Genomic DNA, 13,883 nt, shown 5'->3' on the forward strand with positions numbered 1-13,883 from the left:
GACCCTGAACCATCCCTTAGTTATGCTGCTATAGACTTAGACTGCTGGGGGGTTCCCATGGTGCACTGAGTGTTTCTTTCTCTTTTTGCTCTGTATGCACCACTCTGCATTTAATCATTAGTGATTGATCTCTGCTCCCCTCCACAGCATGTCTTTTTCATGATTCTCTCCCTCAGCCCCAACCAGTCCCAGCAGAAGACTGCCCCTCCCTGAGCCTGGTTCTGCTGGAGGTTTCTTCCTGTTAAAAGGGAGTTTTTCCTTCCCACTGTCGCCAAGTGCTTGCTCACAGGGGGTCGTTTTGACCGTTGGGGTTTTTCTGTAATTATTGTATGGCTTTTGCCTTACAATATAAAGCGCCTTGGGGCAACTGTTTGTTGTGATTGCAACAACAAACCCGTGTTGCATCACGAAATGCGTTACATTTTCGTGACACAACAATGGTATCACAAAAAAATGAGACTGGGCTGGTCATGCACAACAACAACAACATGATACTGGTGTGTGTGTGTGTGTGTTTGTGTTGATAGGTGTGTATAAGGCATTATTGTAAAGCATATTGTGCGTATGCATCAAGCCCTACATATGTGCAATGCAACCCAAAATTAAGATTTATGTTTTATGAAATACAAAATATTGTATGATACACATGAGTCCTGTACAGGGCCTGAGGCTCACTGGTGCAGGTGCTTATCTCTGGACTCTTATGACTCCCTCCAGACAGGATGCCATTCCAGTGTAGGTTACTTTCCCAGACAAGGCGCGTACCCATTTACAGCTAGACAATGCAGATAACGTGTCTTGTCCAAGGACATGGGGCATGACAGGGAATCAAACCCAGGTCTACATAGCCCAATTCTTATCCAATAGCTAAATACTGAGCTCTGCTAAATTAATTATGTCCACCAAGGATGTAATAAAATCATTGCCATTTATTTGTCGGTCTGTCTGTCCTTCTGTTAGCAGGATTACGTCAAAACTGCTGCACACATTTTGACAAAATTTTCACCACAGATATTAGACCATGGAAGACTCCACTCAATTTTGGAGGTGATCCGGATCCGGATTTTGGCTCAGGATTTCACTTTATAGGCTTTTAAGGATTACGTCAAACCTACTGCACAGATTTTGATGAAATTTTCCCCACTTATAGATATTAGGCCAAGGAAGACTGCACTGAATTTGGGAGGTGATCCGGATCCGTGGAAATGTGGATCAGGACGTCACAAATCTCTGATTGCTCGTTACTTCATATTTTTTTTCCTGCACTCATATTTAGATGAAATCTCATTACAAAATGTATCACTATAATTTTCAAAGCTCATTGGTAAACCTGCACACAGTTCTGTTAATTACATTTCAGAGAGGCTTCAGTCTCATTATACAGAACTGGTGATTAGGATTCATGAACACGTCTGCCACCTTCTTATGCATATTCTTATTTGGAAGCTGGTGCAGATGTAGTGTGGGCTGTTTGGGTCTCTCTGGGTTTGGCTGCTCCCTTGAGGTCTTCTTTGGCTCCACCTCTTTGCCAATGAAGATATAAAAGCAACATGCGTTTTTACGCATTCAGGAACTAAACAAGTGCCGAGTTCAGGATCCAGAAGAAAAAAAAAAAGGATTTAGGAGAGACCTCGAGGATCACGATCGATAGTGATGAAAGCTTTTTGAGAAATCTGATTGGTACGTGTTTTCTTTGTGATTCGTTTGGGGAGTAATATCACTTCGCACAGTGGATGCGGGAAGCCGATGAGAACTGGAAATCAAACACTCGGATGAAATGGCACATCTACACCTGAAATACCTCCTGGCTTTGGCCTTAGTGGAAGCAGTAAGTTCACTTTTATTTGTGTTGATGTCACGTTGTTACGTCTTTGCGCACAGCGCGTCTGACGCGCTTTGGTCTTTTTTCAGGTGTTGTCCTCTGGCGTGTTTGAGTTGAAGATTCACTCGTTCCACACGGCGCAGCGCATCTGCAGAAGACACAGAGATTGCCACATATTTTTCAGAATCTGCCTAAAACACCCGGAGGACGTGATCTCAGCAGAGCCACCCTGCACCTTTGGCACTGGTCAAACCAACGTCATCAGGGCTGATCACACATCCATCTCCAGGAGCGCTCCCATCAGGGTGCCATTCCACTTCAAATGGCCTGTACGTGGAAAACAATTTATAAAGGCGAACCATTAGGGCATTAACCCCCCAGTGTGAAATCTGTTTGATGCAAATTCCCAGTAATACAATGTAATTTGTTTCATTGCTGTTTTTCTCTTCAAGGGAACATTTTCATTAATCATTGAGGCTTGGAACGCCGAATCTCAGACAGAATACACAGGTAAATCATTTTTTCACGAATCACCCACCGCCATGTATTAGATAAATTCAGTCAATAAAAATAATTTATTTAAAATCCGGACATAATACGCATGTCATTCAAACAGTGTAGAATACACCTCGGGAGCTTTTGTTTTGCTTCTTTTTTACGCACAAGTTCTTGTACAGAACGTATGGTCTGTCACAGCTTTTACGCACAGAAGGAATTCAGAACCGACAGAATCTACTTCACGCGGACATTTTACGCACTGATACTTTACTGGAACAGCTTCACTAGGACATTTTTAAAACCCCGATTCCTTCAAGATGACGTTAATTAACGATATTGAATTCATTTACGCACAGTTTCTCTTACAGGGCTCAAAGGGTGAGCTTTTACGCACACAGCCATTACATCTTAGACTTAAGAAGGACATTAGGCAGGTATTGCTTATATAACAGACATCAAACGGTAAGCTTTACGCACACAATTACTGCCGATTATGTTTCAGCATTACAGTTTTTGCTCCCCGTGTGGAATATACAGTCCAGTTTCACGTTTTTTCCGTCGGAAGGAGACTTTTATTTTCAGATTCTTTTGGAGTTCAGACGAACATATTTTACGCACAGCATTCTTAGAGAATATACTTTATACAGACAGCTTTTACGCACAGATTGCTTATCGTACCGACTTGGTGTTCCTTTGCAGACAACCAAAACAACCTTGTAAGCCGTCTGGCGACCAGGAGAAGACTTGCTATTGGCGAGGACTGGTCTCAGGACGTCCACTTCGGCGAACAGAGCGAACTGCGCTACTCTTACCATGTCTTCTGCGACGAGTTCTATTTTGGAGACAGCTGCGCTGACTACTGCAGGCCGAGAGACGACACGCTGGGCCACTACACCTGCGATGAGGAGGGCAACCGCATCTGTATGGAAGGCTGGAAGGGAAACTACTGTTCTGAACGTAAGTTGGATGAATGCTGAAATGGCGTTGATTTAAGCCACAGCAGCGGAATCATGTTGGTCAGGTGCAGCAATTGGAAAAGGCCAGATGCGCAATTTCTCCATATTAAAACTGTGTCAGATGAAGCTAAATCGTTATTTTGACACCCCTGACACCTCTTACCAGTCACAAAGCTTAAAGCTACAGTGTGTAGGATTTAAGGGTGTTTATTAGCATTACTGAAATATAGCATTCATAACCATCTGTTCATCATTAGTAATTACCTGCAACACAAATTGATGTTTCATTAACTTAGAATGAGTCCTTCTTATCTATGTGGGAGTGGACCCCTCATGCAGGCCACCATGTTGCACTGCCATGTTGATACAGTATAGTCAAAAAGAGACAAAAATAGTCTTTTGCATTTTACTGCACAGATTGATGAAAAATGAAGAAGAGTCAGTGGCTGCACCCATATACACTGTCTACTGGTTGCAACTGCAGACTAACAAGTTTGAGAACCCTCATTTTGGGAAAAGGAAGATAATATGTATTGGTTATCAGAAAAGAAGGCAAGGAAGTGTGAATTTCCATCACCAAAGAAGCGAAAACGTGAACAGAAAGAATTTGTGACCAGCGATATCATAATACAATCACTGTAGCTTTCAAAGATGAACAAATTCTGCCAACATTTGAAACCACATACAGGTTTAATGAACACCTCTTTCAAATTAAACTTTTAAACTCCTCTGGAGAAAATCTTTGGGTTACAGTTAAAATTACTGAATCTTATTTTATTAATGTGAACTGGGATTTGAAGGCATTCTGTACTCAGTTATCAAAAAATGTGTATTTCAAGACAGATGGAGTAAATTCATTTTTTGCTCAAAATTCTACTCACAACACCCCATAATGACAACATGAAAAAAGGTTTTTTTTTTTTTTTTTTGCAAATTTTTTAAAAATAAAAACTAAGAAATCACATGTCAAGTCTTCTTGAATATGATGCCACAAGCTTGGTGCACCTATCTTTGGACAGTTTTGCTCATTCCTCTTTGCAGCACCTCTCGAGCTCCATCAGGTTGGATGGGGAGCATCGGTGCACAGCCATTTTCAGATCTCTCCAGAGCTGTTCAATCAGATTCAGGTCTGGGCTCTGCCTGGGCCACTCAAGGACATTCACAGAGTTGTCCTGAAGCCACTCCTTTCATATCTTGGCTGTGTGCTTAGGGTCATTGTTCTGCTGAAAGATGAACCGTCACCCCAGTCTGAGGTAATGAGTACATTGGAGCAGGTTTTCATACAGGATGTCTCTGTACATTGCTGCATTCATCTTTCCCTCAACCCTGACTAATCTCCCAGTTCTTATCACTGATGCTGCCACCACCATGCTTCACTGTAGGGATGGCGCCTGGTTTCTTCCAAACATGACGCCTGGTGTTCGCACCAAAGAGTTCAATCTTTGTCTCACCAGACCAGAGAATTTTGTTTCTCATGGTCTTCAGGTGTCTTTTGGCAAACAGGCTGCCATGTGCCGTTTACTAAGAAGTAGCTTCCGTCTGGCCACTCTACCATACAAGGCTGATTGGTGGATTACTTCAGAGATGGTTGTCTTTCTGGAAGGTTCTCCTCTCTCCACAGAGGAATGCAGGAGCTCTGATAGAGTGGCCATCGGGTTCTTGGTCACCTCCCCGACTAAGGCCTTTCTCCCCTGATCACTCAGTTTCGACGGGCGGTGAGCTCTAGGAAGAGTCCTGGTGGATCCAAACTTCTTCCATCTACAGATGATGGAGGCCACTGTGCTCACTGGGACCTTCAAAGGAGCAGAAATGTTTCTGTACCCTTCCTCAGATTTGTGCCTTGAGACAATCCTGTCTTGGGGTCTACAGACATTCCTTTGACTTCATGCTTGGTTTGTGCTCTGACAGGCACTGTCAACTGTCGATCTTGTATGTAGACAGGCATGTGCCTTTCCAAATTCCAAATCATTTCCAATTGACTGAATTTACCCCACATGGACTCCAATTAAGCTGTAGAAACATCTCAAGGATGATCAGTGGAAACAGGATGCACCTGAGCTCAATTTGGAGCTTCATGCCAAAGGCTATGAATACTTATGTACATGTGATTTCTTTGATTTAATTTTTTTAATAAAGTTGCAAAATGTCAAAAAACATTTTTCACATTGTCATTATGGGGTATTGTGTGTAGAATCTTGAGAAAAAATAATTTAATCCATTTTGGAATAAGGCTGTAACATAAACTGAAAGCACTGTGTGTGTGTGTGTGTGTGTGTGTGTGTGTGTGTGTGTGTGTGTGTGTGTGTGTGTGTGTGTGTGTGTGTGTGTGTGTGTGTGTGTGTGTGTGAAAAGAAAAACATCTAAAATATACCAGCTACTTCTTATTGGTGGAATTAACAACAACCTCAAACTGGAAACAGAAATGGAAGTAAAGTAAGTCCCCTCGGCTGCTCCCTTCTTTGCACTCGGAGTCACCACAGCAAATCCAAGGTGGATCTGCATGTTGAATTGGCACAGGTTTTACGCCGGATGCCCTTCCTGACACAACTCTACATTACATGAAGAAATGTGGCAGGGGCGGGATTTGAACCAGGAACCTTCCGCAGTGAAACCATGCGCACTAACCACTTGGCCACCACCTCTGCTTGGAAACAGAAATGGAAGTAAAAAAGAAAATAATAATAAGTTGCTTCAAAAGAGTTTATTATAGCAAAATGATGCATATCAAACCTTTTTTCTTCACAAGAACTGAAATGTTCAACTCAGTCTTTAAGCCATTGATAAAACAGTTTTTCAGTCTTTGGACAGAGATCATATGTAAAGTATTTCTTTGTATTTGGATGAAGTCCTGCAGTGCCGCCTCTTAATGTGTTGCCAGGTCTGTTCTCTCCCATCTGTCTTTTATTCTCTCTGACAATGAAACAAAAAGCTGCAGCCTCTTTTACAGTCGCACGTTTTTCAAGGTGATCTCTGTGCGTGCAACGGGGAGATAAAAAAGAAAGGATTTCTCTCCAGCAGCGTGCCTGCCAGCTGCTTGGCTTAATACTTAACCAAAATGAAGTCTGGAGCAGGGTTGGGGTCAGGCAGGGGGCGCTGCACATTTGTGTGTGTGGACGTTGTGCCCATTGTAACCACATACGTTCCCTCCCTCTCCTCTCCAGCCATCTGCTCTGCGGACTGCAGCGAACGGCACGGCTACTGTGAGGCCCCAGGGGGCTGTACGTGCCGTATGGGCTGGCAGGGCCCCTCCTGTAATGAATGCGTGCGATACCCTGGCTGCCTTCACGGGACGTGCAGCCAGCCGTGGCAGTGTAACTGTCAGGAGGGCTGGGGGGGGCTCTTCTGTGACCAGGACCTCAACTACTGCACCAACCACCGTCCCTGTGCCAACGGTGCAACCTGTACCAACACGGGCCAGGGCAGCTACACCTGCACCTGCCGCGCCGGGTTTGGAGGAACAAACTGTGAGCTGGAAACCAATGAGTGTGACAGCAACCCCTGCAAGAATGGAGGCAGCTGTAATGTGAGTATGGAAGTTTGTTTATTTTTCCTTTCAGCGGCTGGCACTGGCGGGTCATATTCCCTGGGTTTGGATGTGGTGGGCTGTGGTTTGCATGTTTTCCTCTGGGTTTCCTCACACAGCTGCAGTGTTTTATACTTTCATGCATACACTGATGCCAGGAGCTTCCGTGCACGGTGCTGACCTGTGCGCTGACAGCACTGTGGGTGTCCCACTCAGCGGCCCTCAACTGTGCAGCTAATAGACAATCAGCCTAACTGAAGCTGTTTAGGCCCAGAGGGCCCAAACAGCCCAATGTGGTCCCACCTGCCACAAAATGAATCTCGCCCAGTGCAGATTCTGAAAATCTGAGCTCAAACGTACTTTATGGTCTCTAAATAACAAGCAGGAAAACTGGATTTCCACACAAATAAGTTACTGCCTTAACGTTTATTTCATAAAATAAATCAAATGCTTTTTCGGTTCCAGTTTTAGAGCTCACCTTTGCGAAATAGTTGGTGCCTGCAGTGTCGACATATGAGTGGTGATCTGTTTTAGGCAGACATGTTCACTGTGTCTATCGAGCAGAAAAAATGTCTTTTCACAGTCACAGTCACATTTTCAAATATAAATGCCAGACATACTCATCACTACTGGTTTACTGGCTACTATTGTTCCTCTCCTTCCTGTCCTCTGTCTTCCTGTCACTCCTCCTCCCACCGAGTGAGGAGTGGTACAGTCTGATGGCCTGAGGGACAAAGGAGTTTAAATATATATATTTATATATTTATATTTACACACACACACACACACACATGCACTTTTGTATCTCTTTACTTGTAAGGACACTCAGACATAATGCACTCCATAGCTCCCTAACTCCTATCCCCAACCATAACTTAATTCCAACCATAACCCAATCACCAAGTCTTTGTTTGACCAAAGGCGTAATGGTCACCAAAAACTAGAAATCCTGAAGACAGCTCTCCTGTGTTCTGCTGTTAGTATTTGGTTTGACACAAAACTGGCTTAATTTCTTTGTACTTGTTGAAACTACAAAATCTCAACTTGATGTTCACTTTCAACATACATCAGAAATGAAAAGCATTTATCAGATCTCCTTTGCCCTGCATTTCCTTACTTATGAAGGTTTGCATGTAAAACACGTTTGTTCTCCAGATGTTCCGTCCTCATCAAAGTTGCTTCTTTTTCTCTTTGCACAGGACTTGGAGAACGACTACTCTTGCACCTGTCCTCAGGGATTCTACGGTAAGAACTGCGAGATCATTGCCATGACATGTGCAGACGGTCCTTGTTTTAACGGTGGCACCTGCATGGAGACGATGACCGGAGGCTACACCTGCCGCTGTCCTCCCAGCTACACCGGCTCCAACTGTGAGAAGAAGTTGGACCGCTGCAGCAACAGGCCTTGTCTGAATGGTGAGCAGGCAGGAGACAGGGTTTGTCACTGCTGACACCTTGTGGTTAAAGTGAATACTGTCATGTTCATTTCTGGTCGCTGCCTTGTTGGGGTTTGGGATAATAATGATGCAACAGTGTGCAATCACAATATTGCACATTGAGTGGCTCTCTGTAGGATGTTGAAGACGACTGCTGTTTTCTGCTTCAGGTGGAGAGTGTCTGGACCTCGGCCAGAGCATCCTGTGTCGGTGTCAGCCTGGCTTCACTGGGGCCAACTGCCAGGTCAACATCGATGACTGTGCCTCAAGCCCCTGTCAGAACGCCGGCACCTGTCAGGACGGTGTGAATGACTACACCTGCTCCTGCACACTGGGCTACACCGGCAAGAACTGCAGCCGTCGCTCCGATGCCTGTGGTGCCCGTCCTTGCCAGAATGGTGGGACCTGCTTCACCCACTTCACCGGACCTGTATGCCAGTGCCCCAAAGGGTTCATGGGGCCGAGCTGCGAGTTCACGCTCCAGCCCAGCTTCAAGCCGGCTTTGCGTCAAACCTCGCAGCCCTCCTCCTCCACTCTCACCATCTCCTGCCTTCTCGCCATCTTGGTGTTGGTTCTGGTGGCTGGTATCGTCATGCTGAGGAGGAGGCGGAGACTCCAGGGCAGGAAGCAGCTGAGCGACATTGCAGTTTATAATGATCTGGAGGCGGTAAACAACCTTGGAGGAAGTGAAAGAGAAGCATTCCTCGGGCCGAACGGCCTGTTCAAGATCAGCAACAGCGCTGCTTGCCTCGGGTTCGGTCTGAACCCGGATGGGAGATCTGGGTTCAGACCTAATCCTGTGGTGGGCAGTCTGACCAGAGGGGAGCGCCAAGACTTTTTGTGGAGGGATGACGCCGGTCTGGGTCCTGTGTCGGGGCTGAGATGAAATATGTCAGAATGTTGAGCGAAAACGTCCTCTCTGATTTATGCGGGACGATCAGCACTTGTTGTTCCTCTGTGTTCATGCCCAGAGCGGAGCAGAAATCACGAGCTGGAGAAAACTCTGCTCATGTTGGAGGCACAAAAACAATAAAACGCAGGACATCAGGAAACAAAACTCTGAACTTTCTGATAATTTACAAAGATTACTGAGACCAGGGCAAAGCTCTTTCATATTTAATGACTCAAAGACAGAAATAATTTTCATTGGACCTACAACACAAACCAAATACAGAACGTCACAATAAATGTGTTTATTGCATTTGTGTTTTTTTTTTTAAGAAACATTTTTTTGTTTAATTTTCTTTTTCAATCTTCCTTTGACCATTATTTCCTTATTGTGTGTACCATCATTTTTGTTGTTTATATTATTTATTTATTTGAAAACTTCACTTTGTCAGAGATTTACAGATATATTTATACGATGATGAATGAAATTTGACATTTGATGGTGAGTCTGGATGCTTTTGGCGGACTGTGCGATATATCCCAAAGATGTTGAGGGATGGCAGGAATATAAGAAGCTTTGTACACAGTTGTCCTCCTCCTACTGTTTGCTTTGTGCCATTTTATGTTCATGCCAAAGTTTATGTTCCGTTACATTTATTCATCCACGTTTGAGTTTTGTCATGTTGTGATGTGGAATAAAGGATTTACACTGAGGTGACTGTGGATTTAAATATTTTGCCCTCAGGTCACTGTGCCTTTAGTTATGGGACAGGACTGTACGAAATAAAATATACTACAACACACACTTCTACCAAGACTTAACAATCCTGTAATTTTGCGTTACAGCTAATAATAAAATGACCGATGATATTACTGCGTGTTTGTTGCCCTAAAACAGCAACTTCACCAACATTGCATCTATCAGAATGACAATTTTACTTGAACAAATCCAGATCTGTCTCCATATCTGCACAAAACTTTACTTGTTTATTATCATGTATAATTGTGACTGACTAATTTCATCAAGATTATATTAGATTTGCATTTTTAGAAATTGATAAAAGTGTAAGAAAATGCTTCATATGGCCATGTAAACAAAGGTAAAGAGGAAAATGCAAAATCCACATCTGGATTCTGATTGACACAAGAAGAGATAATCTTCATACTTGTGATCCTGTTGATGATTACACCAAGTTATATGGAAGTTGGTTGAAACATTTTATCAATGTACTTATAATTTTACAGTTGTATGCAAAAGTTTGGGCACCCCTGATAATTTTCCTGATTTTCCTTTATAAATCATTGGTTGTCCGGATCAGAAATTTCAGTTAAATATATCATATAGCAGACAAACACACTGATATTTGAGAAGTGAAATTAAGTTTATAGGATTTACAGAAATTGTGCAATAATTATTTAAACAAAATGAGGCAGGTGTATAAATTTAGGCACTCTTGTCATTTTATTTATTTGAATACATTTAGCACTAATTATTGGAACACAAAATTGGTTTGGTAAGCTCGTGGACCCTTGACCTCCTTACACAGGCGAATCCAATCATGAGAAAGGCCATTTATTTAGCCATTTGCAAATGTTTCCCCTCTTTGTATCTCTTCTAATAAGTGGCAACATGGGAGCCGCTAAACAACTCTCAAATGACCTGAAAACAAAGAAACATCATGGTTTAGGGGAAGGATACAAAAAGCTATCTCAGGGATTTCAGCTGTCAGTTTCCACTGTGAGGAACATAGTGAGGAAATGGAAGACCACAGGCACAGTACTAGTTAAGGCCTGAAGTTGCAGGCCAAGAAAAATCTCAGATAAGCTGAAGCAAAGGATGGTGAGAACAGTCATAGTCAACCCACAGACCTGCTCCAAAGACCTACAACATGATCTTGCTGCAGATAATGTCTCTGTGCATCGTTCAACTATACAGTGCACTTTGCACAAAGAGATGCTGTATGATATTGTAATGAAGAGGAAGCCTTTTCTGCATATATGCCACAAACAGAGTCGCTTGAGGTATGCTAAAGCACATTTGGACAAGCCAGCTTCATTTTGTGGACTGATGAAACTAAAATTTAGTTATTTGGACATAACAAGGGGTGGTATGCATGGCTGAAAATAACACAGCATTCCAAGAAAAACACTTGCTACCTACAGTAAAATTTGGAGGTGGTTCCATCATACTGTGTGGCTGTGTGGCCAGTGCAGGTACTGGGAATCTTGTGAAAGTTGAGGGTCACATGGATTCCAGTCAATATCAGCAGATTCTTGGGAACAATGTTCAAGAATCAGTGACAAAGTTGAAGTTGCACCGGGGCTGGATCTTTCAACAAGACAACAACCCTAAACACTGCTCAAAATCTACTAAGGCATTCATGCAGAGGAACAAGTACAACATTCTGGAATAGCCATCTCAGTCCCCAGACCTGAATATTATTGAAAATCTGTGGTGTGATTTTAAGTGGGCTGTCCATGCTCGAAAACCAACAAACCTGAGATGTTTTTGTAAAGAAGAATGACTCTCATTGGAAACTATAGGAAGCGTTTAGAGGTTGTTATTTCTGCAAAAGGAGGATCTACAAATATTGATGTATTTTTTTCTGTTGGGGTGCCCAAATGTATGCCCCTGCCTAATTTAGTTTAAAGAATTATTGCACACTTTCTGTAAATCCTATAAACTTCATTTCACTTCTCAAATATCACTGTGTTTGTCTGCTATATGATATATTTAACTGAAATTGCTGATCCAAACAACCAATGATTTATAAAGGAATATCATGGATATCATCAGGGGTGCCCAAACTTTTACATAGAACTGTATATTATATTATCACTCACTCATCTTCAACCGCTTATCTGGGACCGGGTTGCAGGGCACGTTATATTGTGTTAAACTATATAAACTTACAGGGTGGGCTAATAAAATGTTTCCACTTTTTGATCGTGCACAAGTTTTGGAAATGATAACTTATTTGAAAATTTTATTTACAGACTTGTAACAGAAAGCATCGAATTAACATTTGATACCAAAGGTTTCCCACTTTGTCTCTTGTTTTCTGCACAGTTCAATAATTGATGACATGTTCAATCCACGCTACTCTTCTTTGGATTACAGCTGCAACATGCACATTGAAGTTTGTGATGACATTGCCACACATCTCAAGAGGGATTCTCAGAATTTCTTTTTCATTTTCAGGAATTGATATTCCTGAAAATGAATAAGACATCTTTGTTATTTTGGAATTTGTACAAATTAAAAAAAGTGGTAACATTTTATTGGCCCACCCTGTATATACGTCTAAGTATTAAAATAACTACCTATTAATATTTTAATATATGAGCCTCATCTTAGAGTAACAATATCGAACTATATGGAATAATAGAACTCTGACTCTTTCTTGAAGGATTAATTCAAAATACTGTTTAAAAACATTGAGCCATAGGTAAAATTGCAAAAAACAACAAAAACAAACAAAAACAACAACAACAAAAAACAAGAAATAATTACAATAAAAAAGGTTTAAAGCTAGGTCTATAATTTGAAGTTTGATGGTCTGTCTGAAATTATAATCTATTAGGCTTTAGTCTCCACATCTTGAAAGTAGTCATTTCAGGCCATATTATCCATAACTAGAAGAGACATTTATGGTGCACAACATACTTGACACAGATTTGTACTAATTATTTCTTTGTAATTCCGTGATACCATAATACATGGTTTTGTGTGATCTTGATATTTGATCAATTCTGTCCAAAACTCAACCACAGTATCTGTGACTAACTGCACAATCCTTCCATGATGTTTAATTTCTATTGGCCTCAAACTGTTTGTGTTAAAAAGTCATGACGTTGAGTTTGAAATTTCAAGTTCACTAAAGGTCACAGGTCATATGTTTCAAAATCACTTTGACATGTGATCCTATGAGTGGTGTCATTAAATAAATCTTCTTGTGCACTTTATACTCAGAGCATTTTATACATCATAATTCATCTGAACATATGCATAATTTTTCTCATGAATACTGGTGCACTAACTTTGAGAATTATTCAAAATGTCTCAAAGCACACTATCTAACAATATTTATCAAAAGCTGAAAAAAAATCTACCCAGATTCACTCAAAATGTAATATTTGTTATTCTTCGCCCTTCCTCTTTGCAAAGTTTCATTAAAACAGGTTTATCATTTTTCTATTTTTTGTATAATCTTTGTAACAAATAAACATACGTGAGTGAAAACTTCCTTGGGGAGGTAACAACAGATTGTGTACAGCTTATTCCTTTTTTAGGCAGCACTATGGTTAAAGGTCAAAACTAATCATGAGTTTCCCAGAGTAACATATTGAGCAACTCATCCAGTAGACAGACTACATGTAGGATACATTGTTAAAAACACATTATGTCTGTCTGGGTCAAATCACTTATTATTTTAATCATTTCTCTCTATTTTTGTTTTGTTTTGCCATCTCTAAGGTTGTGAACCTTTACAGCTGTTGGTGTTTCAGTGTTGTTTCAGTGACTATATGTGCTTATTAGCAGCAATGGAATATTACATTAAAACTTCATACATAGTGTGAAGTTTGGACGGCGTTTGGACAAAACAGCGAAATAGCGCAGTTCAAAATTAGCGCACCACAGAACATCGCGCCAACGGGCAGGCGTGCACGAACCTGGTGCGAGAGTTCGTGCATGCGCCGTTGTCTTTCGGGCAGGAACGCACAGTGCCAGCTGCGGCACATCGCACCACTTATGTGGG

The 13,883-nt window shown here is 41.8% G+C and overlaps 1 protein-coding gene across 1 annotated transcript; it reads left to right on the plus strand.

The window, feature by feature from the left end:
- Window positions 1-1,632: 1,632 nt before the first annotated feature.
- On the plus strand, window positions 1,633-9,836 carry dlb (deltaB). Its single transcript, XM_034178921.1, has 7 exons — window positions 1,633-1,828; window positions 1,912-2,151; window positions 2,275-2,332; window positions 3,020-3,277; window positions 6,438-6,799; window positions 7,999-8,215; window positions 8,406-9,836. The coding sequence occupies exons 1-7, from the start codon at window positions 1,778-1,780 to the stop codon at window positions 9,119-9,121; spliced, it is 1,902 nt and encodes a 633-aa protein (XP_034034812.1). The 5' UTR covers window positions 1,633-1,777; the 3' UTR covers window positions 9,122-9,836.
- The last annotated feature ends 4,047 nt before the right edge of the window (window positions 9,837-13,883 follow it).

This window comes from Thalassophryne amazonica, chromosome 9 (assembly GCF_902500255.1).
Source record: "Thalassophryne amazonica chromosome 9, fThaAma1.1, whole genome shotgun sequence".
NCBI classification, from domain to species: domain Eukaryota; kingdom Metazoa; phylum Chordata; class Actinopteri; order Batrachoidiformes; family Batrachoididae; genus Thalassophryne; species Thalassophryne amazonica.